This window comes from Haplochromis burtoni, unplaced genomic scaffold, assembly GCF_018398535.1.
Source record: "Haplochromis burtoni strain Fernald_Lab_line unplaced genomic scaffold, NCSU_Asbu1 Contig_24, whole genome shotgun sequence".
Classification (NCBI taxonomy): Eukaryota; Metazoa; Chordata; class Actinopteri; order Cichliformes; family Cichlidae; genus Haplochromis; species Haplochromis burtoni.
Window position 1 is genome coordinate 1,316,774 of NW_024582385.1, and position 27,304 is coordinate 1,344,077.

A 27,304-nucleotide genomic window follows, 5' to 3' on the forward strand; every position below is an offset into this window, starting at 1 on the left:
ATTAATCGATAAAGTTTAGTATAATTATTGTCATTTGAAAATCAAAGCACTTCTAGAGCTTGTGAGGTTGACATTTAGCTGGAGCAGGAATGCAGTTGGACCGATAATAGCTTCTTTACCATAACAGACATGTTCATTGAGGTTTTCAGATCATTTCACACATTTCTGTGGTATTATTAAGAAAGGATAAAGAGAACTGCCAACCAATAAAGTGCCACTTAACAGGCAGAAGGCACTGTGGGACATGTAGGCTAAAGTTAAATATCATGCAAGGGACGAAATGCGCTGAAAAGATTGGAGTGAAATATATCAGTTTAATTTTCTGCTCTAATGAAGTCAGTGTCAATTTAAAGTGTTGTTAAATTTCAGCCTGTCAAGACTCCGTCTGGTGTTGCTGCAGAGGATAAGTGTGAACAGTAGTGACAGAATTATGAAGAATCTTCCTAAACTGGTTTATTGATTCTGAACTCACCAGCCTGCCATCCTGAAGAGTCCACCTGAGCCTCACACGTCCTGCCTGCTAAATTGCTTCCATGGTCTTATATCACAAGACACAGATTAGCAGGAAGGTGTATTACTCAGCATGACAACTGTATCTGCCATCCACCTCCAAAGTCCACAACAAATTAAGCACGGTGACAGAGATTTACTCACCACCACAGTCAGTGGTTAATAACAGCTGTCATAAATAAGGTTCAGGCTGCACTGAATTCTTTGCCTCTGATCAGCCTGAGAAATATGAATCCATCGTTTGCAGAGCTGAGGAAGTGGTTCTGAAAACGTAAAGTAATAAGCACGGATGCATGTCCCAGTGCAGACCTGAAGCAATGAGCTCTGAGCATGGCTCAGGCAGCTGGCATTGTTTATGTTGTCATTTATTGGATTCCAGATATTTTTACTCCTCACAAACTCATTTAGTGAGTTACAGCAAAGGAGTTTATGTGATGATCACAGATAAATCCTTACAGTGTGATCTGTTCGCACTCAGCTGGCAAAATCAACATTGATATATGTAAATGAAAAAGCGAAGAGATAATAAACTAATCAGAAATTTCTACAGATTTCACTGAAAATCAAAATCGAAATTGTTCCTTACAGATGTATTGAAGAATGTGAGTGTGCCCAACTCGTACTTAGCTGGGACACACATTCAGACATGTATATAAAATCCCAATTTAAACACTGCATGTTGGGAAAAATGCCTACATAATAAAACTTTGCTGAAACTTAAACCTTAATTTGTGCAAGGGCTGCTATGAGCACTCAAGAAATGTAAAATAGAAGAAGTTTGGAACTATCAGGACTCTTTCTGAAGCCGGCTGCCAGGTTATCGATCAGGGAGGTGATGAAAAACCCAGGGCCAAAGGCACAAACCCGCACAGAGAAGACACGTCATCATAGATGCTTCCCTTCCAGTCTGAAGTTACTTTACACAATATGCTAAGAAGAAAGGGATAATCTGCCCACATCCAGGTTTGCAAATCATAAAGACACAAAAGAAGAAAGAAAACTTCACTTTAGTTTGTCATTATAGCTTGAGTTTACTTGTGGGAATGTGGCAAATGTTTCAAATGAATTTTACAGATCATACAGTGCAGTAGGATGCCTGGACATTTTCTGAAAAGAACATAATACACAGCATAACAAACATGTCATTACTTCCTGATAAAATTCTCAGCTTCCATTACGAATGATTTTAATGTGAAATAATACCCAATATATCTACTAGGAAACAGGTTTAAATTAGAATTTCACGTCTTCCACTCCACTGAGGTTCTGTTACTGAACACTGTGGTCAGCAGCTGTGCTTTTTGATGAGATGGCAGAAGAGCAGAGATTCACCTGCAGCACTGTGTTTAACGCCGTGTGATATTGTTGCTCTGAAACGACACAAAACCCCACGTAACTTACACTTAAAAAGTCTGCCTGCATTATAACACAGTGTTTCCATGGTAACAAATTAGTAATGAGTAGCACTGCAGGGCAAAAATAGGAAAACGTGGCTCAGCATTTGTGGTCTGCCATGCTGTGAAGGTGTTTTTAGAGCCAAGTGGAGACAGTCCAGTCACATACTGAATCCTGTCATGTCAACAAGCACCAGGAGCTCATTTCTGATGCGGGTCTACATTGCTTAGATTTTATGCTCCTGGACACTGTTTGTGACAATCGAAAATAAAAATTTAATTGGATCTCCTGTTTTGTTTTTCCAGTTTTAATTAATTCATGATTTTGTTTTCTAGAAGCCAAACATCTGCTACTAGAATGATGGAGAAATCTGTGTTTGAGAAAGTTGTACTTTTAAGCTGCTTTAAAAAATATTTAAATTCAAAATATTCAACAGTTTGGTTAGTACAACTCTTTTGTCCACATTACCAAAAATGTAAATCAAGTTAAGGGCACAGGTCCACAAGGACAAAAGGATGTTGAATGAGAAATCAACGACGTTCATGAATCACTTAAAACCTCTTTTCAAGGTCAATCATTAGAACCTTTTGATCCCAGCTTGTATATACTAGCAAAAAATTAACTAGTGCAATATTTGTATAGCACTGTGATCAATGAAAATAGACTTTTAACCGCAGCACACAAAGTACATTGTGTGTGCATATAACCACTTTCACAATCATCACTAAAGTTTTCGTATAATCTTGCAGCTTTGCACATGAATGCTTCACTGTCAGCTTTTTCAACTTTCTTCTTAAATCACAGATGTTGAAGCATGTGACCTGCTGCATGCGGTGCACGAATTCTGTAGCAAGGAAACAAATACTCAAAAAAAAAAATCACTCCTTTCCGTTGTCTTTATTTATTTCTCTGTAGAAGTGGGTATGCATGTGTGCATGTATGTGTGAGCTTTCATGCATGCATGTGTGTGCTTGTACAATACACGTGAGCCAATCTAACAATGAAGAATCACACTGGAACCACAACAAAGAACCACAATCACAACATCTGCAGTCTCAACAAAGATACAACTGAGAGAGTCATCGGGGGGAAAGTGTGTCGGAGAGGAGATCTCTGACATGTGAACACATTTAGAGACACTAAACTGATTGGATTTTAAAGACACTGGTAACAGTATGGAATCACTCTGCTCAGCCACAGGAAGAAGCCAGTAACAGGCCTCCAGTGGAGCCCAACTCTTCTGCTGGTACTGTGACCCAGATTATAGCATCAATCAAAGATCGCTGTTTAACATTACATGAGAAGACCTGCCAGCTTCCTGTTTATGTGGGTGTGCAGTGAGTGTGAAACCACACTGTAAAGTGTCACTGAAGTAAAAAAGAAATAGCAAAATTATATTATTATCTAAATACATACACCAAGAAAGTAATAATGCAACATTTTGTATATAGTAAAGTTATTCATTATGCACAGACTTTCACAAAGGTACAATTTAACCGCACCCTTCTACCTCCACCTTCAGGAATCTCGCCCTCACCCTCCCTTTCCAGTTCATAATGATGCAGTTTAATTGACATGCATGACCGGGCCCACGTCAGCTGAAGACGAGGCCAAGAGATGCCACTCTACGACTTCACATCCTGCTTCTTTTTCTGGAATTTCCTGAACTGTGACTGGATGGTCACAGCAGCCTTCGCCGTCTCCGGGGCGTCCATGTCGATGTCGAAATCCGGGGGGAGGTTGTTCTTCTTTTCTTCTGGGGACAGAGGAGACGTGGAAATGTGAGAGGATAGCAGGACTTTCAAGAGGGGAGTTCATAAACATATCAAAAGTTCCTGAAAGATTTCTCTCAAGGCACAATCTATGCTGTCCACTTTCACTCTCTGTCTCTTTAGCAATAAGTGGGTGTTCGCTGTTCGGCTAGCTGCACTCAAATGGGAAAATCCACCTGTTAACCGTAACATTGGGGTTGGCGAAGTGATTTATGCGGAGGAGAGCCTGTTTGAGTCACCAGACCGACAAGCTGGTGTCTGACGATCCAGCTTTTCCTCAACAGGCCACAACCAAGAACTGAACCACCAACTTTCCAACCGATGGATGACCTGTTCTATCTTCTGAGCAAAATGAACCTCTAGTAATGTGACGTCATCTGAATACAGTGCATCAAATGATAAAGGACTCACTACTGCCCCCCTGAGGCTTGTAACATATAATCACCAACACACTTCATCCCAGAGGGTCAAATACTGTTGTTCTGTAAGTTGCAAGTTTGTAATTCCTGTCAATAATTAGGATGTAAACTCATCCAAGTTAAGGAAGTTTAGGGCTTTGTTTTCACTCACTAATTTGTCTCACTTTCACAGGATGGATTCAAGCTTCAAAATTACCTGGTAAACCTGTGCGCTGAAAAAATATTTGATGCCAAATGACTTTTTATGTGTTTTGGCAAAGAAAACCTTTACAAGTGTCCACATGTCATGAACTGGGAGTCTCAATATTTCTTACTCCTGGTGTCCAAAACGCTAAGTTTCTGTTTTATCCTGTGAAAGAGAACATTCAGCAACCAGGGCTGTTTTTTATTCCTAGTTGTCACAGATATTGTAAACTTTTGGTTTTACAAGAATATGTAAATTTGCATAAAAGTTTTTTGAGATGAAGACTAGCTGGTTAGTTTGACAAACTTGGCTAACCTCTACTCCTGACACAGAGAGCAACGTAAAGCCGCTTCTTGGAACATATGCATGAATACTGCTTCTACTTACGCTATATTTTCTCTTTGTATTTAATTTCAAACCATTATTTTACACTGATCCGCCAGCTTCATGAGCCTAACTTTTATCCTCGTCAGGCTGGAAGATCCTCGACAGCTGAGGGAAGCCTAATGTTTTACAGATTCAAAGAGACTGGTAAACTCTGGGCATGGGGAAGCCATTAAACGAGCCATTATTGGACACAAACAACAGTATAAACGGCGGTTTATAAACACAGAAAGAAAACATTTAGTAAAGGTTTTGCAGTTTACTGCTCTGTTGCAGTGCTGCAGAAGTGACCTCTTTCTTGTTAGATGTAAATGTCATTACAGATGGCTGACATTCAGTAAAAGGACAGAGCAGAAGCTCCCAAACTGACAAAAGAAGCAAACGGGGAACGTGCTCTTCACAGCGCAGCAGAGAAGATTCTAGTTCTTTAAGCCAGAACCCAAAACTCCTTCAAGCCTCCGGGTGCTGTGTGTGAAGGGAATGAGATGCACTGTACTTAATTAAGAAACAACCTTCTGATTAATAGATTCAAAGCAACAAAGATGAAGTGCCCAAACAGGGATAAACAGAGAAGACAGAAGTGCATCTGGCTGCTTGATCACAGAACATGAACATGTGAAAGGTTTTACAGGATATCTCTTCAGTTCTCACGGAAATAAAAAAAAAACCACCAGAAAACATCATGCTCATTCATTCGCTTTTTTAAAAGGTCAGTTGTTTATTCGAGCATTACAGTTTTCATGCAGTACAGTGCTCCGTGCGTGGTTGTGCACTCTTGCATGAAAGGTGATTTTTTTCCAAATGGCCTACTTACGCTTAGATGGTACCTTTTGTTGACCTTGAAGCCCTTGGATGACAGTGAAAAACAACTTTATATTTCATAACTGCAGAAGCCACACACACATCTCTCTCTATTACGCACACACACCATCACTCTTTATAGTCACACCTGCTCCACATGGCTCATGCCCTTTACACCACAAAGAAACTTTTAAAAGCACATCAGGCTTTAGGTCATATGTATGTCATACTGCTGAACCAATGAATGAATCCCATCTGTAAATCATTGCTGCAGATCATTTATATATATATTACAGCAACCTTAGAGTATATGGACAATGATTAGTGAAGGCCCAGTCAAACAAACATTGGAAACATCTATAATCTTGAAACAGGGAAATGTTAATTATCCCAGACTGCAAGGCACTGTGGACTTTGGCAGTAACTTTGTTTCTATCTTTATCTGCTGGAGTCAGAAAAGAAAAAAAAGTTTAAATTAAGAACTAAAAGATAACAATTCCCATATGTTTAAGTGTTGCTTAGAATTCTGAGTATATTAAATGGTACAGTCCATGAATGTTGTAAAGTAAATTAGTTATTATGTTCTGTATTTTTAAGAGATATAGCTTCGTCCCACAAGCCCCACACAATGGGCCGCCATGTTTGACTTCAGGTTTTGCTGCTGTTCTCTGGGCCTCTTTCACGCCACTGTCCGCATACGCACATGGAAGAGCAGGAAGGTCTTGCTGACAAATATAAACTGCTACAGTGAGAAATTGCTTTTTGAGATTTCCCTTTTTCTGAAGCTGGAACATGGCATGTAATTTATATGAATGGATTAAAAAAATGTTAGAGGTGAGAATAGAGACATTGGAGTGGCTATGCCAAAGCAACCAGGGAAATGACAGCAGTTGTATGGCTCCATCTATGTGAAGGAGGTTTCTATACAATATATGCAACACATGTCATCTTTAGATTTGTGATTCGTGATATTGTCATGTGTTGAGCATTATTCATTTTGTGAGTGCCTTTTCTTTCCTGCATAGAATTCAAGGGCACACAGCTTTCCCCCCTCTTCTTAAAAGGAAAGACCAAAACGGACAAATGTCACAAGAATGCAATTCACACGTGTCAAATTCAATTTAGTGTCCTCAAATTCCTCCTGATCACTGCTGTCATGTCCCCCTTCGGACCGAGCCAGAGCTGCAACACACTTCATCATCCCAAAGGTTGAGACAAAAATCCATTTCAACACGGGGTCTTTACAGGGTTATCAGCAGCCCCAGAGACGGAGGCGAAATAACATCCAGTCCTTCTGTGCTGAATGAACTATGGAACTGTTTGGCAGTGAATGGGCTGCTATTAACCTGCTACACTGATTGTGTGAGAAGAATGTTACCTTCGAGCAGTGGAGGAGATTACATTCAGTGAGTGCCGTGAAATTGAATTCAGAAAATGTGCAGACTACAATGACTTACTTAGATTTACTTACAAGATTTATGACACCTTCTCCATGGTCGAACAGCTGCTGAATGCATATTCCTGACAGGATATATTTTTTTAAGCTTAGTTAGCGACTGATAATCCTGCAAGCCAGACTGATTTTCTCACCTGAGCTCAGGTCTTGAAAAATGCCATTCACTGGTGTGAGGTTCATTAGAAGCAGTCTTTTGTTCTTCCACACTATCATTTTGCCAGGATGATAGTTCTGCACTTAGCACCATTTATGAATTTCAAAGGATTCTGCCAAGTATTCACAGTCCAATTTTGCTGTTTATAACTCAAGGGATTAGAATTACTTCATCATGCCAACAATACCATGGCCCAGTTTACAAAGTAAGTCACTGCCATGCTAGAAAGAACTGGTGTGTTGTTTCAGATAAACAGTGAAGAAACAAACTGAAATCAACTATTCAAATTAAATAAGAAAAGCACGACAGGTATACTGGAGCACAATGTTAGATTTCATTTTATCAGCATGAAATTTCACAATAATAATCCTTAATTGCAGAGAAAACATTCAAATATGAGGATTTAAAAAATATATACTTGTATTTATTCATTTATTTATTTTAAGAAAACTGGTTGTAACACTTTCTTATTGTTTAAAGATGTCAGATATAAAAAATTGTGTTTTTGCCAAGTTGTATCATTACCAAGTGAAAACCTCTGAGGATGAAAAATGATGCCATAGCAGCATTGCCAAAAACGACTGTTTTGAGGCTGGCTCAGAGGCCATGGGTCCCGATACGCTCCCATATTAAAATGCCCAGCTTCAGCTCTGTAACTAACTGTAACGGTCCTGGGTCGTTTGACCCAGTGCTTTGAGTTTTATTTTGATGGTCTATGTTTAAGTTCATTTATGTCATTGTCCGTGGTCCTGTGTGTGATGCGCGGGTAGCCACACCCCCAGGCTGGGCCATCACCGGCACACCTGCTCTCCATCGGGGTGATTACCTGAAGAGCTACTTAACCCGGCGCTGACGGATGCTCCACGCCAGTCCGTTAATCACCTCTCTGTGGTAACTAGACTCCCGCGAAAGCGTTGCATTACTATCTTGTTGGAGCTGCGTTAAATCTGCCTACTTGTGTCTAGGTTTCGATCCGGCGTTCAGCGTCTGCCACCTGCCTGTCCTCCTGCTCAATTGGATCACCCGGTGCATCATCTGGCCCATCCACTACCTCCACGGACTTCCCTCCCCAGCTCCCACGGTCCCGCTCTAATCGTAAGCCAACTGGTCTAACTCAGTTTTGATGTGTTTCCTCCGCTTCCCGGCTCCCTAGTAATCTTCTCCCCTTTCTGTTGCAGCCTCCCATGGTCCCGATTCCGGCTTCCTCGCATCATTGTTTCCCGGGTTTTGTAGTTCCTCGTTTTGCTCCTTTGGTTTTCCCGGGTCGCCTTTTGTTATTATAATAAGGTGTCCTTTTCTGCTAGCGCTTGAGTCTGCGTTTGGATCCTTTCGTGCACGCGCACCGCAGCGCATGACAATTTAGTTACCTTATGCCCCTACGTTGCCCAGTTATAGTTCATTTTTTATTAGATTCCCCTTATGTCTTCACCCCTTGTGTTTAAGTCGCCCTTCATGTGGTTCATTGATGCCTTTCTCTCCCATCTGCTCCTCTTGTTTACATGTTTTCCACTTGTGACGCATTCCTTCTGTCACGTGTTTCCCCCCAGCCATCATGTTCTGTTTGTGCTTAGTTATGTCCGTGTCTCATCCCCAGTCCCCTTTCCCCCTCTGTATTCATAATGTGCATGTCCCTCAACAGTCCGTGTGTCATGTCTGCGTCCTGTTATGTTTCCTGTTTTATTTTGAAGAGGTCTGGCGTTCTATGTTCAGTGTATTTAGTTTCACTTCCCCTGATCACCTCTTGTGGGTATTTAGTCTCGGAGTTTTCACTCATTCCTTGTCCGGTTGTCTGCTTTCCTGCTATGTGTGCTTGTCCATGTTTCCAGGGATTTCGTGTATTTATGTCAAGTCTTCACATTCCAGGTTTTTCATGCCGGGTTTCCACGTTCATGTTCCAGTTTTTTTGTGTTATCGTTAGATCACCCAGTTTAGGTTATAGTTTAGTTTCACACTTGCCCTTTCGGTTTGTATTGTTCCACCGGCCTTGAATAAATGGCTCGTTTTTTGTCAAGCTCAAGTTTTGTTCTTTCAGGTGTCAGGACTTGGGTCCTCCTCCTCACTCCATACAGTCTGCTTCAGCCAGATTGTGACACTAACATGTACACAAGCTGGTGCGAAAAACCATCTTAGCTTGTTATTGTGGTGTTGAGGTCACTTTAGTGTGTAAAGATTTATGCATGATTGTCTTTTAAACAATCTAATCTTTGGTGAAAACGTCACATTGTTTAAATTCGGTTTAAACATACATACCTTGGACAGATGCTTTGCTGTTTCCGGTCATTGGGCCAGATGCTTGTCTCTGCAAAAATGAGAAGAGAAACAATGAGCAATTAAAAGTTACAATTAACATCAGCCTGAGACGCTACATGTAAACCTGCCTTCAACCCAAAATATGTTGTTCATTCCCCCAAGTACCAATCTGATCGTTTCCTGAAGCAAAACAAGCATCTGCTATAGTCACACAGATTTGAGCAACACATAAAACAATTGAAAGGAGAGGTGTGGTTCTTTGTGAGGCGAGCCAGGATGTGATATGCTGATCTATAATCCATGTTTCTGCAGCAGAGACAAGTTTGCTCTACCTGCTCCTGCAGCTCCTGACAGTTCTCTGATGGGATGATGCCGTTCGCCTGCAGTAAGACTGCATCCAGGCTTACAGTGTGAGCCGAGGCTCGCTTCACATTCACAACTTCTGCTTTTCTAAGAGTTTCCTTCACATGGACCTTTGGTTTCGTGCCATTTATTTGGGGTGGCTGTGGCTCAGGCACTAGAACAGGTCAAAGGTTAGCGGGTCAATCATTGGCTGCATACCAACATATACTGGGTCCTGAGCTGATGTGCATACAAAAAAGTGGTTGGATTGTTAATAAATATTTATTACAAAGTATAAAAAGTACTGCAACATGCAGTTTACTGCTAATCATGCCAATACTTAATGCTACAAAAAAGGCACGTCTTATTTTTTATGCTTGATATTGACATGCACGGACTGCGACTGTGTAGAATTATATAAAGTATTAAGTATCATTTTAGTTTGGCATCTGTGCCATCAGAGTTCCTCATTCTTGATAAACACACAATATGGCCAAAAGTATTCACCCATCCATGTAAATCACTGAATTCAGGAGCTCAGTGAATTGCAGCCTGGTACCGTGATTGTCAGGGACCTGGATCTGAGCGACCTGGGGTCCCTGAGCAGTTATGGACTTGTATTACATTATATGTATTTTTGATGTTGCTGTCCCTCGTTCTCCCTGCTTGCAGGTATATGTGTGAGTCTGGGTGTGTCTGGGAGCACCTGTTTACAGGCGCCTTCAGGCGTGGTAGGTGTGGCCCTCTCCGACGCTGGATCATTGCGTGACTTCACGTTAGTCTCTCGTCCGGTCAGTACGGTTAGTCTGCCGCATTGTGTGTGTCTTACAGCTGCCTGTTTGTTATCTCCCCAGGAGAAGTGTGGAAACGAGAGCTCAGCGAGCACGGGGTGCTCAGACACTGAGGAGCGGGGACAAGGAACACTGACACTGGGAAGAGGACGTCACGGGAGTCGGGAGCGCACTGAGGATTTATTGTTATTTTCCATTTTCACTGTAAATAAATGCACTGTTTGCATTCAGGGCTCCACGCCTGGGTCCTCCTTCCTCACATCCCCACGGTTGGCCAGTGTCAACTGTGACAGTGATAGGATGTTACTTGTCCAGTCGTGAAATGTCTTCACTACTAAATATTCCACAGTCAGCTGTTAGTGTTATCATAGCAAAGTGAAAGTAACTGGGAATGACAGCAATTCAGCCACAGCCATGCAAAATCACAGATCGGGCTCAGAAAACGCTGAGACGCACAAAGGTCGCCAAGTTTCTGCAGAGTCAATCTCTACAAACCTCCAAATTTCATGTGGCCTTCAGATTAGCTCAACAACAGTGTGTAGAGAGCTTCATGGAATTGGTTTCCATGGTCAAGCAGCTGCATCCAAGCCTTACATCACCCAGAGCAATGCAAAGCATCAGATGCAGTGGTGTAAACCACACCGCCACTGAGGAGTAGAGACGTGTTCTCTCTAGCTCTATAGTCCATGAAGTAACAAATCATGCTTCTCCTTCTGTCACTCAGATTGCCAAGTCTGGTTTTGGTGGTTGCCAGGAGAACGGTACTTGTCTGATGCTTTGTACTAAATGTAAAGTTTGGTGTAGGGGTGATTGTGGTGTGGGGTTGTTTTTCAGGAGCTAGGTTCATCCCCTTAGTTCGAATGAAAGGAACTGTTAATGCTTCAGGATAACAAGACATTTTGGACAATTCCATGCTCCCAGCTTTGGGGGAACAGTTTGGAGATGGCCCCTCCCCGTTCCAACATGACTGCACACCAGTGCACAAAGCCAGGTCCATAAAGACATGGATGAAGAGGTTGGTGTGGAAGAACTTGACTGGCCTGCACAGAGTCCTGACTTCAACCTAATAGAACACTTTTATGAGAATATAATAGAATATTCAATGTGTATAGAGGGTTTATATAGCTCTGCTGCCTGGACTCCTAGATAAAGCCAAATATCTCCCCCCAGAGTCCCCTTATGCCATCAGGATAACAAGTAGAAGAAAAACTTGTTTGGCAACTTGGCCATCTGTTTTTCTGTTTACATGCAGAAATCTACTGGGATTCCTGGCATCGTGCTTACTGTCAGTTGGTTGATTGTGGTCTGTTATTCAAGAGGGCAGGAGGCAGTGCCATGAAGTGATGGTGCCATACATCACACCTCCACCCACCACAAGCGAGCATTCAGCCAGAGCTGAGATCCAGGAGGAGAATGACAATAAGAGTTGAGCAATTGTTTCAGTACAATGTGAAGATGGAGCACAATATTGATGAACAGTAAAAAACGGCAGGTCAGAACTGGATGCACACACATCTATGTGTGTGTGTGTGTGTGTGTGTGTGTGTGTGTGTGTGTGTGTGTGTGTGTGTGTGTGTTTACTTTGAGTGAGATTATTTTTGTCTTTGTCTCAAAAACTCATTTTGAGTTTAAAGACGGAGACTGAACAAGAGCTGTATATATCATTATCATAGCAACTCCTGCATCATCACCAGGTGTATTTTAGCTGCAAGCTATGGCAACAAAGTATGTTTAGCCTTATTGGTTCATGAAATATAAATAAAATGTTTTCCTTTAAAGTCTGGAGGACAGCGTTCTTTTCTCCAACATGCCCACTCCATTCTTCCCTTAACAGTCTTCCATTTTTCACAGCTTACATGACGGCTGAACTTCTAATGTGCACACTCTTTACACATTAGCACATTTTTTCTGCACTATTTGATTCTCTGTTCCATTTCACTTCTTCAGCAGAGGTTTCATCTCTTCAATTTCAGAACAAGAGAGCGCCTGCAGTCTGTATCATAAGATGACTTTAGGGAGCAACGAGTGACTTTCATATGAGTTGTTTGTCACGACCCATCCCAGTTTTTACTTAGGTTTAGGGATGGGTATTGATAAGATTTCCATGATTCCGATTCCATTTTCGATTCTGTTTAACGATTCGATTCTTTATCGATTCTCTTATCGATTCTTTATAAAAAAAGGAGAACACTAAGGTCGATTAGCTTAGAACTTTGTTTTTATATCTTCTCTTTGAACAAGATAGAAATTTAGGAGTAACATGGCCTTACAAACCCAACAGTGAGATCTTAAGAGATCCACAGCCTACGGCTCTTCAATGGGGTGTCACAGGGTCCCCAGGGAAAAAAATTGTAAATGTAAAATAATAAAATAAATATTCTTCTGTAGCAATAACAAAGTATAACATAAATTATTCTGTAGCAATTACACAAGAATATCCAGTAATGTCCCTGCCTACAATTAAACACATTCACTTACTGAAAATCATCTGCTGTGGCAAATGGGTTCAAGCCTTTTACCACAAACTGAGTCACTGCTCTGTGACATTCGTCTATCCTGGCCTGAAAGGAGACGCTACCGGTAGACTGCAGCGAGAACTGCCAGCATCTGAGCCAGACTCTGTCTGTCTGTCTCATCATGGTCACCTAAATGCACAGTGATGGCAGGTTTTGTAATAAGGCAGATCGCGCGAACATAATATGCACTGTTAGTTGATTATTTACCTGCCGCATTAACGGGAGAGGACGTGCAAACGTTGTCGCTGCTGCTGGGTTGAGATTCACGAGTCCGGAGCGGAATTAAAAACACGACATTCATTTAAGGTCATCGCGTGTTTTGTGAGCAAATGCTTTTGCATAGTCGTAGTGTTTCCTCCCTTAAATGAAATATCTACTTTTCAAGTATTGCAAGTTGCCCTGTTGTCATCCGTTCTCGTAAAGTATAGCCAAAGTTTTGAGCGTTTGAGCCGCTTAGGTGCCATGTTTCCTGCCAGGTAAATGACGCTCCGCAACGTGGTGACGTCATTCGGGGCGACTGGAATCGATAAGGGAATCGTTTGCAAAAATGGCAACCAATTCCAAGGAATTGAAACAGTGGGAACCGGTTCTCAACAAGAACCGGCTTTCGATACCCATCCCTACTTAGGTTTGACTCTCATCACTTGTGCCCTTAGTTCATTTGAGGAAGCAGCATTGTCACTGATCGTGGCTTAAGAGTTGGGAGTTCGCCTTGTAATCGGAAGGTTGCCGGTTCGAGCCCCGGCTTGGACAGTCTCGGTCGTTGTGTCCTTGGGCAAGACACTTCACCCGTTGCCTACTGGTGGTGGTCAGAGGGCCCGGTGGCGCCAGTGTCCGGCAGCCTCGCCTCTGTCAGTACGCCCCAGGGTGGCTGTGGCTACAATGTAGCTGCCATCACCAGTGTGTGAATGTGTGTGAATGGGTGGATGACTGGTTGTGTAAAGCGCTTTGGGGTCCTTAGGGACTAGAAAAGCGCTATATAAATACAGGCCATTTACCATTTACCATTTACTGTGCAGAAATGTGTTTGTGTTGCATGTCCAGGCTGGGGCTCACGACTGTTCCGGCCGTGCCGCGTCCACCTGCCACGCGGCCGACCTCCAAACCAGCATCGCCGGCGCCACTGGATTCGCGGGCAGCCACCTGAACTCCCACCTCCCCGTCGCTTTGCTGCGGCCCGCAGGCGCCGACGGTCCGGGTTGATTCCCTCTCCCACTCGCGGCGGGGGAGTAGGTTCGGCCAGATGGCTCCCCGGCCTCAATCGGGCGATGGAGGTATGTGGTGGGGCGCGGTCTGCGGTGTGGCATCCTTAATCACGCCCGCTGAGTTAAAAACACGGGGACTCAGGGGTTGTGGTGTGATGTGATTTCAATGAAATGGCTCTAAGTGATGATCTGTGGTCCCGCTGTGCCTTATTCACACCACAGAATATAGATTCAGGAGTGGAGTAACCATCAGCTATCTACTCTACATAGATGAGATCAAACTGTATGCCAAGACTGACATCAATGTATTTTCACTTACACAAGCAGCTTTTTTATGTGCATTAAAGTTATATAAATAATTAACAGTGCAAATGCAAATTCCTTGCTGACAGTTTAACCAAAAGGCATTTCCAGTGGAAACTGGCCGACATATCCTCAGCATAACCATGTATAACATCCACAAAACTTAAAAAGAGGTTATACACACACAATACGGTAATATTATGTTGAAGCACAGTACGTATCACTCCGCGAGGCTCCGCCTACGATAGCCGTAATGCTCCGACAATCCATCAAGCGGTGCGGCTTCGTAGCTCAGCAAAGTCGTACTGAAACATTTGACAGATTTTCGAGCGCCGTGCACATAAAATCGTTTCGAGGTCAGTAAACACAACCAGAGTTCATACATAAGGCACACGGGATTATAAGGGGCTCTGTCGACTTTCAGAAAAATCAAAGGATTGATTTTAAGTGCGCCGTATTTTCCAAACAACACGGTAATAACGACGGCCCGCTAGCATGCGCTACCAAAAATAGTGCTTTGTTGTGTATCTGATGGACGAAAGCTAAACCAGTTCCACCACTGAAGTTGCAGCATTTTTACAAACCAGTTCTGGTTCATCCGTTTCATTCAACGATCCGCTTTCGCTCTTCTCATTCTGCGTCGCTGCCATGTGCGTATGAAAACAAAGGCACTGCGCATGCGTGTTTTACCCATATTCTATCGCCATATTCCATTTTCTTATCGTTGCCCAACATTACACCGTGAACGGTATGATATAGCCCAGCCATAGTCCATACCCAGGTATTTAAACTCATCTACCTTTGCTATCTCCACTGCTTGCATGTTCACCTTTGGTTCCCTGACAAGATGATCCCACAGTAAAGTTGAGGTGTGGCGTCTAGGGAGTACAAACCTTCCATTGTGTGTTTTCTGTTTGGTTATGGTGCGTTTTTGTGACACCAGTTGTTTTGCTACTGCATAAAGATAAAATTTCAATTGTTTTCTTTGCTAAGCTGTCTTTAATGTTTAAATACAGCACTGGTTCATCCCTTGAGGTAGGTGACATTTTTATACTTGAATGATTCATAACAATCATTATAACATCATCATTCATCATTCATAACAACAACTCAATGTTATGTTGCTAAAACAAAACAAAACAAAAAAATAGAAAAAAGATATTCCTCTAAAAATTTTCAGGTACAAGGACTGGACTGAAAATATGTGTACAAGCAGCCAATTTCCAAAGAAAAAGCTTGAACATTCGTAATTCATAATTAATTCATGATTAACAAACATTCATAAAGCCTGGAGAAGTATTGCTCAAGACCAATTAAAAACTTCAGGCTCCTTTGAAGCCAAACAGAAAGAAAGACTAGCTTGATCTTAAGTTCTGTTGTTATTCTACACAGCACTTCTACTGTTTTTACTGCATTCTAGCTCTGTAGTATTTCCATATTTTGTGATTAGCTCTACAAGACATGATCAAATATCCCTCCTCGCATATTTTTTTTTATCATCAAAGCACATCTAACCTCCTGTAGCTGTCCACTTTCCATTAATGTTCACACTTGACAGCTGTGACCTTGACATTCTAAGGAACAGATGTGACACCAAGCTGAGATGCCTGCTATCATGATTATTAAAACTGCCAAAGGAGCAGGTACCACAGACATGTTTGTTGTATATAATTAGAAAAAGAAAAGAAAACTTCTTAGCAATTTATATTCTACAATAGGAAACACTTTGCAATGTACTTTAAAGAAGATTATTTGGTATGAACACACACACACACAAATATATATATATATATATATTAGGGGTGCAACGATACTCGTATCGATATTGAACCGTTCGATACTCTGCTTTCGGTTCGGTACGCATACGTATCGACCAATACAAATTTTTTTATTTATTTGAACAACTTTTCTTCTGACGATGCTGTCTGTGTTGAGCGCTCAGTGGATCTGTGTTCGACTACTCCGCCTAGGCTGCACTGTTGAGCGCAGATCCACTGAGCGCAGCGCAAGCTAGCAAGACAGGAGCTAAGCTCATTGCAACATGGCAAATTGAACCTCCCCCACCCTCATTCAGATCTGGCCTTTGGAACTATCTTGGTAAGAGTACTGACCCAAACTTGTGGACACTGAGCAAAGAGATTTTTGCTAGTTTAAAGTTTTGGCACAATGTAGTATGGAAAGCTGAACTACCAGGTCAATCAGTAGCATTAGCTGTTAAAACATAATTGAACTGATCGATTCTGCACTTTGTTATCTGGATTTACTCTGAAGTCTTGGCCCTGCAGCACAAACATAAAGACAAATCTGGGGAGTCAGGGCAGGAAGCTGGATGAGAGCAGACCACGAGTCTCGTACACGTTCTGGTGCCAGTAGCTAAACTGAACCTAAGTTTGTGTTACTGGTTGGTGTTTGAGCAGATTATATGCAGCTTATGTATATTTCTTTTTTAGCTTGCATTGTCTCAGAGGAGGATCCACGACTGTTGCAGGCTTCCAGTCCCATATGCCAGAAACAGAGGGAGCTTGACAAATGGATTGCAGTGATGATAATTATATTGCTAATGATGATCTCCTCCTGTACAGTGTGTGCCACTATGCCTACCATGGTTGACTGGCAACAAACAGAGCTCGATAAACACCAGAAATTATTAATTTTCTCGTCCTTTGTGCTCCTGTATCACTGGTCTTTCTTACCGTCAGAATTAATCACAATCATAATGTGATCTGGGACAGATACATCAAAACATGTCAAAATATTGACCAGTTCAAATAAAATTAATAAAATCCAGCACCCCTCCAAATTCACATATTTGAACAAACAACCACACAAATTCAAACTGCAAAAAAAAAAAATTACTGACCATTTCTGAATATACATAGTTGAATTAGAGAATACTATAAAATAAAGTATGTAGACTATTTTTGATGTGACATAATTAATCACATATTTGAAGAAAATGCCATTATCAGCTGTCATGCTGGACGGAGCAAATATAACAAGTTGTATCACAAAAACAAAAATATCTTTAGATTGTCCAAATAAAACCAGATGGTACTCTAATTATAATTCAGAAAATCATTTTGTTAAATATGTGCTTCTTCCATTTTAAAATCGCACCATCATCAGATTTTTAGAATATTTTCTGCTCTGAGTTATAATAAGAGTACCACAAGGAAACTTTGACCACTTTCAGTATCTTTCAAAGTATTTGATATATGAAGCTAAAATTTCAGAGCACTCACTGCATGTGTTAAAACTTGGGACCATAAAATTTTCATGCAAATTCGAGATGGCTGAGCAGGAAATATGTGAGAAATGACCCACATGTCATCCTACACGGAGTGCAAGGAAACACGTGAACTTAAAGTGACAAGTTTTATTAAAAAGTTTGGCAGTTTTTAAATGATCAAAGCCTTTCAATGGTCATACAATTCTTGTTTTTGTTTGTTTGTTTTCCTTTCTTTTGTTTTGTGTGTTTGTGGCTAACGACCTAAAACATTATTTGTCTAAAAATAATGAAGTGAATTAAGTTTAATAAAACTCTTTTATCATCAAGTTCTCTTTGTTTGTTCGGTCCACATTGCAAGAATTCAGATGGAGTCTATCCAGAATTTGCTCTTTAGCGGGTTGGTTTCAGTGTCAGCAGAAACTTACATTTATTTCTGCAGCTTCTAAAGATTTGTTGTTTCCGTCACTCCTTCCTCATGTGATGCTCATGTATGTTTTCTCTCAGTGACTGATTTCATAAGACCTGGCAATTGGTAAAATAAATAAATTACCTCGGTAGTGTGTGGGGGGCTATTTTTGGTTCTTTTTGCAGCTCCCTAGAGAGACTCCATGCTGCACTCAGGATCTATTAACAATTTAACGAGAAGACAGCAAAACTAGGTCACAGACAGCTCATCCCAGCACCATTACAACTGTGTAGCAGCTTCCCCACCACCAGACTGGAAGCAGAGATGACAGCATGGAAGAGTGACACTGCTGAGCGATGACTGACTACCTGAGCAGTGTGATGACACATGTGATGGACTAGGCTTTTTTTTTTTTTACACATTCATCCCAGATTTACAAAAAAAGAAAAAAACGATATAAAAATAGCTTCTTTTTTTCTTTTCTTTTTACTGTACAGGATGTGACACTGAGAACTACAGCTTAGGTACAACTGTCTGTGGGTTATGTAAAACATCAGCACTCGCGGCAGTAAAACACCAGTGAATGAGGCTAAAGCCATGCTTGTAGCTCTGAGGCTGTACCACGAGCTTATATAAGCACAATAAAAAGGTTACACATCAGCAAACAACAAACCAGGTTTTTGGCCTTGTTACCATGTTTACTATTTTGAGCATAGTAGTGCAGGGCTGGAACGTAATTTTATTCAAGTAGAGGTATTTGCACTTTTCTTTTCATGTTTCTACTCCACAACATCTTTGACTTGACTGTAGCTATCTGACAGGCATTCTCATGGACTTGCCTGTGTCCCATAAAGAGTGCATGGAGCTTGTCAAGCTGAGACTGATGGGGGATTAGCTTTGTAGACAAGCCACTGACTGTGCTTTCACTGCTGTGAGATCAGTTAACAGCTGCACAAATTGTGGGGAACGAGCTAGCATTAGCAGATAAACGAGCACTTTCATCATAGCAGATTAGCTTCTCTTGTAAACAAGCTTGGTCACCATGTGTGATGTAAGTAACTTTTAATATAGACTGTGCACATTAGTAGTGAAAGCTTTAATGATAAATAGGGGAACTCTTGCCATGTTCGATTTAGTAAAACAGTCAAGTTGAAAAGACGAATTAATTTGTGTTCCACAGGGTTCTGTGCTGAGACCAGTTCTATCTACATTATTCACGCTTCCCTTGGGACACCTGCAACAGGCTATCTAGGTTTGTACTCTGCCTCTACCCCTGTAGTAACTGAATTCAAGTAACCCTGAATTTGGTAAGTGGAAATGGATGGATGGATGGAGCATACATTTTTCTCTTTTAGGTTGGACTATTGTAAGTGATTATTACCAGGTTTTCCTAAAAGCTCCCTGTACAGCTTTCATTTGATCTGAAATGCTTCAGCAACAGTCCTGTCAGGGACCAGAAAGAGGGAGTATATTTCTCTTATACTGGCTTCTTTTTATTGGCTTCCTGTTAAACCCAGAATTGAATTTAAAATCATTCTCCTCACATACAAACAAGGTTTAAAAAAATCAGGCCTGGACTGGAGGCTTGTAAGGTATTATCTTACAGTAATACATCACAACTTGAGGCAACTGTTGTTGTGATTTATTGAATTGGATTGAATTGAACTGAACTGAATGCATACTTCAGCAGCACTTTCAGATTAACATCTGAATCACTCGGTTGACCAAATAAACAAAGTTTAACCAGTTGTTTTGCTAATATATCAGCTACATTTTTCATTCACTTTAATTCTTCTGTAGATAAATAAATATGCCACCCATCATCCTCACTGCCATTTGTCAGCCTCCCTCTGTTTCTGTAGCATGATAATCTGTAAGTTTTCAGGCCCCTCTTCTGTGGAACCAGCTTCCAGTTTGGATTCAGGAGACAGACACTATCTCTACTTTCAAGATTAGGCTTCAAACTTTCCTTTTTGCTAAAGCATATAGTTATGGCTGGACCAGGTGACCCTGAATCCTCCTTTAGTTATGCTGCAATAGGTGTAGGCTGCCGGGGGATTCCCATGATGCATTTCATGTCTTCTTCAGTCACTTTACTTTCACTCACTATGTGTTAATAGACCTCTCTGCACTGAAAAGTACTGATTCATTAAACCCCTCAAACTCAACTGAAAGTGTCTATCTCACATAAACATCTAAAACAGCATATTTTCAATATATGGAAGGAGCAGTGTGCAGTATTTTCCAGCCGGAGTCATTCAAGTAAAAGTAATAAAAGATCAGCATGGTTTTCCCAAAGAGCATTAGTATGCATTAGGCAGAGTGTGCATTAAAAACTATACTCATAGTCTTAAAAAAAAAGCAGTTGTAAACACTGAATACATAATTTAAAACAATAATAAGCAACAATGTGCTGCACTGTTGCACAGAATGACTATAATGTAACTCCAGAAACCTACAGAGATTAGAGCCAGCTCACGTTCTTCCATCCTGTATGCCAGAAATATCCCAGTGGAATTTAAAAACACTCCGCTTCTGTCGGTACTTTCTCCCAAATGGATGATGCTGTTATGATATGAACTGCTAAGTGGTGTGGCAAGCCATTTTAGTAAAAAATAAACAAACTAACAAACAGATGAATGAAGCTCATATCGGTTTAACAGTTAAAGGTCATTTGCTGATTCTGATTTACACATAAAGGTTAAGAGAGTCGTTTACTGTTCTCATTCAGGGAAAGGTAATACCACTACTGGAGACTGGAAAGTCAAGAATCTCCAAGGGGCATAATGTGGTTGATGTGATGGTTTTATAACTTGATAAATAAATTAGGATTTCGCTTTCAATTCAGGGTGGCTTTGCATTTTATGTCAGGCAATGGCCACAAGCGAATTATAGCACAGTATGAGTTCTTCCTATAAAAGATTATTTGTAGTTCCCCAGAGAAGTGATGAATGGCATTTTGGGAACCTTGGAGTAAACCTGTACATCTGCAAGGTTCCCTTCAAATCCCATCTTGGTCATTTAACCGCAGTCAGTTTTATTTTTTCCCACGTTGGCCTTACTCATCCCACTCTTCCCCCGCTGCTGTTTGTCATTTTCCATGTGCAGAAACCTGGAATGCCACCAAATTACTTTAGTGTAATCTCTGTTCACTGTTTAAAGCAGGATTAGGGTTAGTGTGTGCATCTCATATAGAGAATTGGAGATTGAAATGACCAGAAATTGACATTTATGGTCAATGAGCAAGAAAAAAACATCACATGGAATCAACAATATTTCAGTCAAAATTTATTTGAACATTTTCTCCCAGTTGCAGAGATTTTTTCCTCTAATCATCACTTTAGTCCACATCTCTATCACCTCATCTTCAGTCAGCAAAAAGGAGTTTTAAGGAAAATCTATCCCTGAACGCTTTCCCCCACTCAGCTTGCTGTCCTTTTTACACTGATCAGCAACTTCTAACACTCTTATCTCATTAATTTAATAAAAAAGGCTCTAGTCCACTTTGGATGATGAAACTAAATGCTTTGCCAAGCAGCCATGATAGCCACCACTCTCAATATAATTAAAGTATGAGGTAGGTGAACACAACAGGAGACCACTTAAATGTCGATGCACTGATTGAAGGACAAAACAGGATATCCCCATTAATATGGCCTTGTGGCCATCTTTCAATAATTACATTTTCAAGCAGATTTTTAACAGATGACTAAGAAATTGCCATTTAATCATCCACACACTGTACACGCCACAGCCCACACACAACAACATGCTTAAAGTGAATCATCACAATGAAAATGACTTTGATTTAAAAGGCTAGTCAAATCCTAAAAAAACTGTAATGTCAAGCAGCACTTAAGCACAGCACGATTAACCTGCAGCAGAATCACAGAGACATTACAAGAAAATCAGATTTCCACATCTGAGTACAGTCTTGTTGACACTAGCTTTTAGCAGGTGGAGGTGTCCACTAAAAGCTGCTGCACAATTTGACACCAGGGCTAAATCTGTTTTATTGCATTGTGAGTCTCAGTTGTGTGGCTTTGTCCATCTTCCTCGTGGTTATTATTGTGCAGTGCATCATGACATTGTCCACCAATAAGTTAAAAAGATCTATCTGTTCATGTCCGATTCACAGTCACAGCTGTCATACACCCTAGACAGGTCACCAGTCCATCACAGACAGACAGCCACTCAGTCTCTCTCACCAGAACCTAACATATTCCAGATAAGAGATCAACACATATGAAATCACCACCTTTCTGTTTTCCAGAAAAAAGTGGAATTCCAGAGGAAAACTTTATTCCCCTGCATCTTCATTCTGTGTGACAACTTTGCTAATGACTTCACCATTGTGCTACCAACACTGTGCACCGAGAAGTCAAAAAGGTGATAAAAGTGAGCGGTCTGAGACTACTGCCTGAATGCAGTAACGTCAGTCTCTGTAGTTAGCGCCAGGGTGAGGAAGACCACATAACTGCCCTAAAAGTTACTTTATTTACCACAACAAAGTCTGAGCACTCAATTGCAAATGACATTATTTATTCCAGTTTAACTCAGTGCAGGCCACCAGTTAGGGGTGTGATTAGCACTGGGTCCTGGGTTTGAACTGATCATCTGGCCGGGGCCTTTCTGTGTGCAGTTTGCATGTTCTTTTTGTGGGTGCTCTCTGGGTACCACCATAAGGGTTGGTTAATCGGTGATTCTAACTTGGCCATTGGTGTGAGTTTGAATGCTTGTCTGTCCTTCTGTGTTAGCCACGGCGATCTGTCCATGGTCTATGTCAGCTGAGACAGGCTCCAACTCCCCCGTGACCCTGAATTAGATAAGCAGCAGAAAATGGATGGATAATTTAATGCAATCCATTCAGTAGTTGTACTATCACAGTGATAACTTAGCTCATGTTGCAAAAAGGTAGACATGTTCCTGGTGGGTGTTGGACCTTGCCATCAGAGGCCTGTACTACAAAGCAGTATTTCATCTTATCCAGAAATCTTCAGGGTAAACTCTGGGTTTTCTGTACAACAAAGGTGGTTCACTTCTTACTGGAATATGTTGCCATGGTAGCTGGAAACCTGCTCCACAGCAGGTTATGTTCCAGATAAGAGAACAACACATATGAAATCATCATATTCTTTTATTTTTTTTCTGATATTAAACAATTTCACTACAGTTTTATTGTTCTACAAGCATTAATAACAGGACAACTACTCAATAACTGCTGATATACCAAGTTTGGACATAGACTAAGGCTACATCTGTGGCCCAGTGCTAAGTGGCTGGCAGAATTAGCACCATTAAGTCCAATGGCCATGCCTCTCAGCCATAAAACAATGGCTTACCTGCTCACGTTTAGGGAGGAGTTCATGAGTAGGAAGAGAGCAAAGTAGAGGGAGAGATCTGGAGTACAGTAACAGATAGTACCAGTCTGTTGCCATAAATAGAGAGCTAAGCTTGAAGGTGAAGCAATTTACTCATTGATCTACATTACTACGTATTGTGGGCAGTAACTTATTAAAGAATGAGCTTGGGGATACATGTGGTGGAAATGAGTTTCCTTCAAAAGGTGTCTGGAGTTAGAGATAGAGTGATGGGAAGATGGAAGAGCTCTAGGCCGCCACTCAGCTCACAACACATCCTCGGAAAAGTAAAAGAAAATTGATATTTACTATAACAATAAAGAACTTAGGATTTTCATGGTAAATTTGAGTTTTACCTCAACAGTGGTTTATCTGGTTAAACTGTATATACACCATCTGACTGCTCACTTGCTTCTTGAGAAGGGGTCACTGGCAGTATGTCACCAAAATAGAGGTCGTATACCTTTATAAATGAAAACATGACCCAGGTGTAAAGCCGCTACAGTCTGCATGTAACCAAAGAAGCACCGGGCAGCGGCATCCTCACTGCCCTCAGTGACTGAAACAGGAAAAATCATTAAAGATGTAACCAAGTGAATACAGAAATCACAAATTGTTGTTAGAGGAGGTTTTTTTTACAGTTATCCAGTAGCTATGTGACCAATTCAGATGTGTTTTTCTCTCTCTTACATGGATCTGCCCCTGTGCAGCAGCCTACTGTACACACTGTACTTTCAATGTACTTCTACTAATCACACAAAAGGGAGGAGATGTAACATGACCAACAGCAGTCGCTTTTGCATGGCTGGCACTTTTCCCCCTGAACCACCACGGGGCTGGGTATTGTAGGCAAATCTCCAGGTGAGAAACTGGGCTACACAAGGAGTCATTATCTTTAGCTGGAAATCTGAAAAGTGGAACGGACATATCTTGGCAACCACAAACAGCTGGCTGAAACCTCTCCACTGAGAGCCATCTAATTAAATTTTTGTTCAACAACCGGAGGCTTAAGCAAACAAAAAAAGGACTAAAACTCGAAACAGCACAACAGCAACTACAAGCGACACTAGGTTACTTACACTGGAAAATTCCCATTAGACACGTGCACAGCAACTAGCAACTAAATGAAAGTTTCTATTTTATGTAGCTTTAAATAAGAAGATGATGCCGAGTTCAGACACGTTGGTTGAGTTTGAGAAACAAAATGTTGAGAGATTTATGGATAATATGCAACATAAACATCAGCAATGCAGTCCTCACCAGCCTAAAATGCTGCTAATGTAATTTCAAAGCCTCTTACTGGCTGGAAATGCAGAATTGTTCATCACTATGGTGACAGGCAGCACATTTAAGCCACTTTCTCGACAGGAGCCTCAGACTGCCTGATGTTTGTGGACACTGCCAAAGATGAATCAGTCCGAGCCTGAACAATACAGCAGGGGATCACTTATGGCCTTTTTTTTTCATGAATCATAGCACAGTGTAAGGCTTAATACGACAGTGATACATGCATTGATTTTTAAAACACTACCAATCCAGGCAGTAGGTTGGCTGGTGTAGAGTGCTGTCTGGCTTTGAAACAGGATTTAGCCTCGGTAGATTGCTGTAATGCAGTTACACAGTGTTTATAGGCATATTTATTGCTTATATGCACTGCCTGTACTTGCTTTAGATGGTAAGATCAAGTGTCCCTAGAGAAATAAGTCTCCGTGTTTTTGATAAAGGTCTCCCCCATTGTCTAGACAACTTAATTGAACTACTTAGATCATACACCCGTGCTGGGGTACTCAGATCATCTTCCCAGTCACTTTTGGTACAGCTGAGATCCCGGCTGAAGACTACAGGTGACCGCGCATTTGCCTTGGCTGCACCCAATTTGTGAAATAACCTCCTCATTACTATCCGTGAGTCCGATTCCATTCAATCCTTCAAATCGCAATTAAAACCTATTTATTTAACCTCGCCTTTTCTACCAGTTAATGCTTGCTGCTACTTTAGTTCTATTCTTAACTTTAAATTATTTTTACATTTTTCTTGACTGTTTTATCCTTTACACATATTGTTCTATGATGCTTTTATTTGTATTTCTTTTGTTTCTGTGTTTTTAATGCCATCAACCTGCGAGCATACATGGTACTTGCCATGGCCTTCATCTGTCTCTATTACTTATATCTGACCCTCTTGTATGTTAACTTTGGCATACCACTGTTTTTTAAAGTACTATATGAATAAAGTTTGTTGTTGTTGTTGTTGTTAATGATTCTACAGTGATGTGAGTCTTCTCTGCTTCTGGTGGGAATGCCGGTTATCTTGACGAGCATTAAAACTGTGTGGGATTCTGAGCGCAATGAAAAAGAGCTAGAAGAGCAGTGTTTAAAGGTAAATGGAGCCCACCACTGATTTGCATTTAATTATTCATTCAGAGCAACAGATTCCTGCCCTGGCCTTGCTGTTTTTAAAGACACAAGAATCCATCACAGACATGCGCTACGCAATTTTATTTCATGACTTTTCCTTTGTGTAATAATGACTTATTTATTGGACTTTAACTTCACTCTGTAAGCAGCACACAGGAGGGGAGGAGAGAAGTCAGTGAGTTTGTGTATGTGTGTATGTGAGTGAACAAAAAGACATAACAAGTCTCCAATAAAAGATTCATAAGGTAGAGACAGCTGGTGTTCATCACAATTTACATACACTGGAAGCACTAATCGAGTGACAAAATTACTGCATAATAAAGCCCAACAGTGGACTCAGAGCTGGAGACAGGTTAAAAGTAGCCTTGTATTATATGGTTTTAGTCAGTCCAGGTTCTTGGGTTGAACGAGCGGTCTTGTTGGAGCCTTGGCTCCTTGTGAATGCTCAAGGAATGTTTTATTTCCCTGGGTTCCCAGCTAGCCTTGAATAATTCAGAAACAACAGGACTTACCCTGCCAGTGAACACTCTTACTTCTAATCTCCACTCTGACATTATCAGACTGGCTTCTTCTTTCACATCTGAATAGTTGTATGATTAGACTAACTGTGTAGGTCAATGCTGCCTGAAATGTCACTGGTAGCCATATTCACCAGTAAAACTTCAACACACACACACACACACACACACACACACACAGTTCAGCGGTTTGAGGAGTGGCTCAAACAACCTGACTGTGCTGGCTGTCATTTTAAGTTTGTGAAGTGATTAAGATCATCAGAGCTGCAAAAATCCCATCACGTATGCTGAGAGTCTGCCTGGTAGCTGCACATCAGTTCCAGTCATGACAACAGAAGCAATATTCATCTAGGCTGTGACTCACTGTAACACTATCGCTTATCGCTTTTTTGCGTAAAATGTAGGAATGTGGGGAAAAATCGAGAAAAGCGCACACTGAGTTCATTCTTCATGTTAAACATGTGTGCATGTTATTTTTATGGCTCTACACCAAAGTTGAATATCGATTATCTCAGCAGCAAGAGTGTTGGACAAAGCGAGGGTTAAATGTTATTATTATTTGAATCTGCAGCTCTGCTCTTATAACTTTATACCAAGTCCGGAATATCAGTTGTCTCTGACGCCAAAGTACAAACACAAAGCGGAAAAAGCGATTTACTAAGAAGAACCTACCTCACTCATGGCTTCGCTGTGCGTGTCTGCGTGTGGATTTCTGTGATGCTCACCGGTCGACTGACTGAAGGTACCGTCCTCTCCACGCGCGCACATTCCGCTTTTATAGCGCAGGAAGCCCCGCTCCCCCCTCACCACATTTCCATGAAGCCAATGGGCTCCTCGTCTGTAGCTCAACACTAAGGAGCAGCCTTCACGTCTTCCACCATCTGCTGATTCT

At 41.2% G+C, this 27,304-nt stretch overlaps 1 protein-coding gene across 3 annotated transcripts; it reads right to left on the bottom strand.

Moving 5' to 3' along the window:
- Positions 1 to 1,500: 1,500 nt before the first annotated feature.
- Positions 1,501 to 27,304, bottom strand: pcp4a (Purkinje cell protein 4a). Of its 3 annotated transcripts, XM_042218825.1 has the most exons (4): positions 27,085 to 27,304; positions 9,326 to 9,374; positions 5,479 to 5,511; positions 1,501 to 3,661 (listed from the first exon to the last, which is right to left on the bottom strand). In XM_042218825.1, exons 1-4 carry the CDS (start codon positions 27,178 to 27,180, stop codon positions 3,531 to 3,533), a joined length of 309 nt encoding a protein of 102 aa, XP_042074759.1. In that variant the 5' UTR covers positions 27,181 to 27,304; the 3' UTR covers positions 1,501 to 3,530. The 3 variants fall into 3 exon arrangements, with proteins under 3 accessions (XP_042074759.1, XP_042074760.1, XP_005936023.1); XM_042218826.1 differs by lacking the exon at positions 5,479 to 5,511 and having other exon boundaries at positions 1,501 to 3,658; positions 27,085 to 27,300; XM_005935961.3 differs by lacking the exon at positions 5,479 to 5,511 and having other exon boundaries at positions 27,085 to 27,271.

Coding starts and splice junctions, on each gene's coding strand:
- pcp4a (XM_042218825.1), bottom strand. CDS start 27,180: ATGTGCGCGCGTGGAGAGGACGGTACCTTCAGTCAGTCGACCGGTGAG. Junction 9,375..27,084: donor ACAGCGAAGCCATGAGTGAG/GTAGGTTCTTCT, acceptor TCATTTTTGCAG/AGACAAGCATCTGGCCCAAT. Junction 5,512..9,325: donor CAGCAAAGCATCTGTCCAAG/GTATGTATGTTT, acceptor CTGTCATCCAAG/GGCTTCAAGGTCAACAAAAG.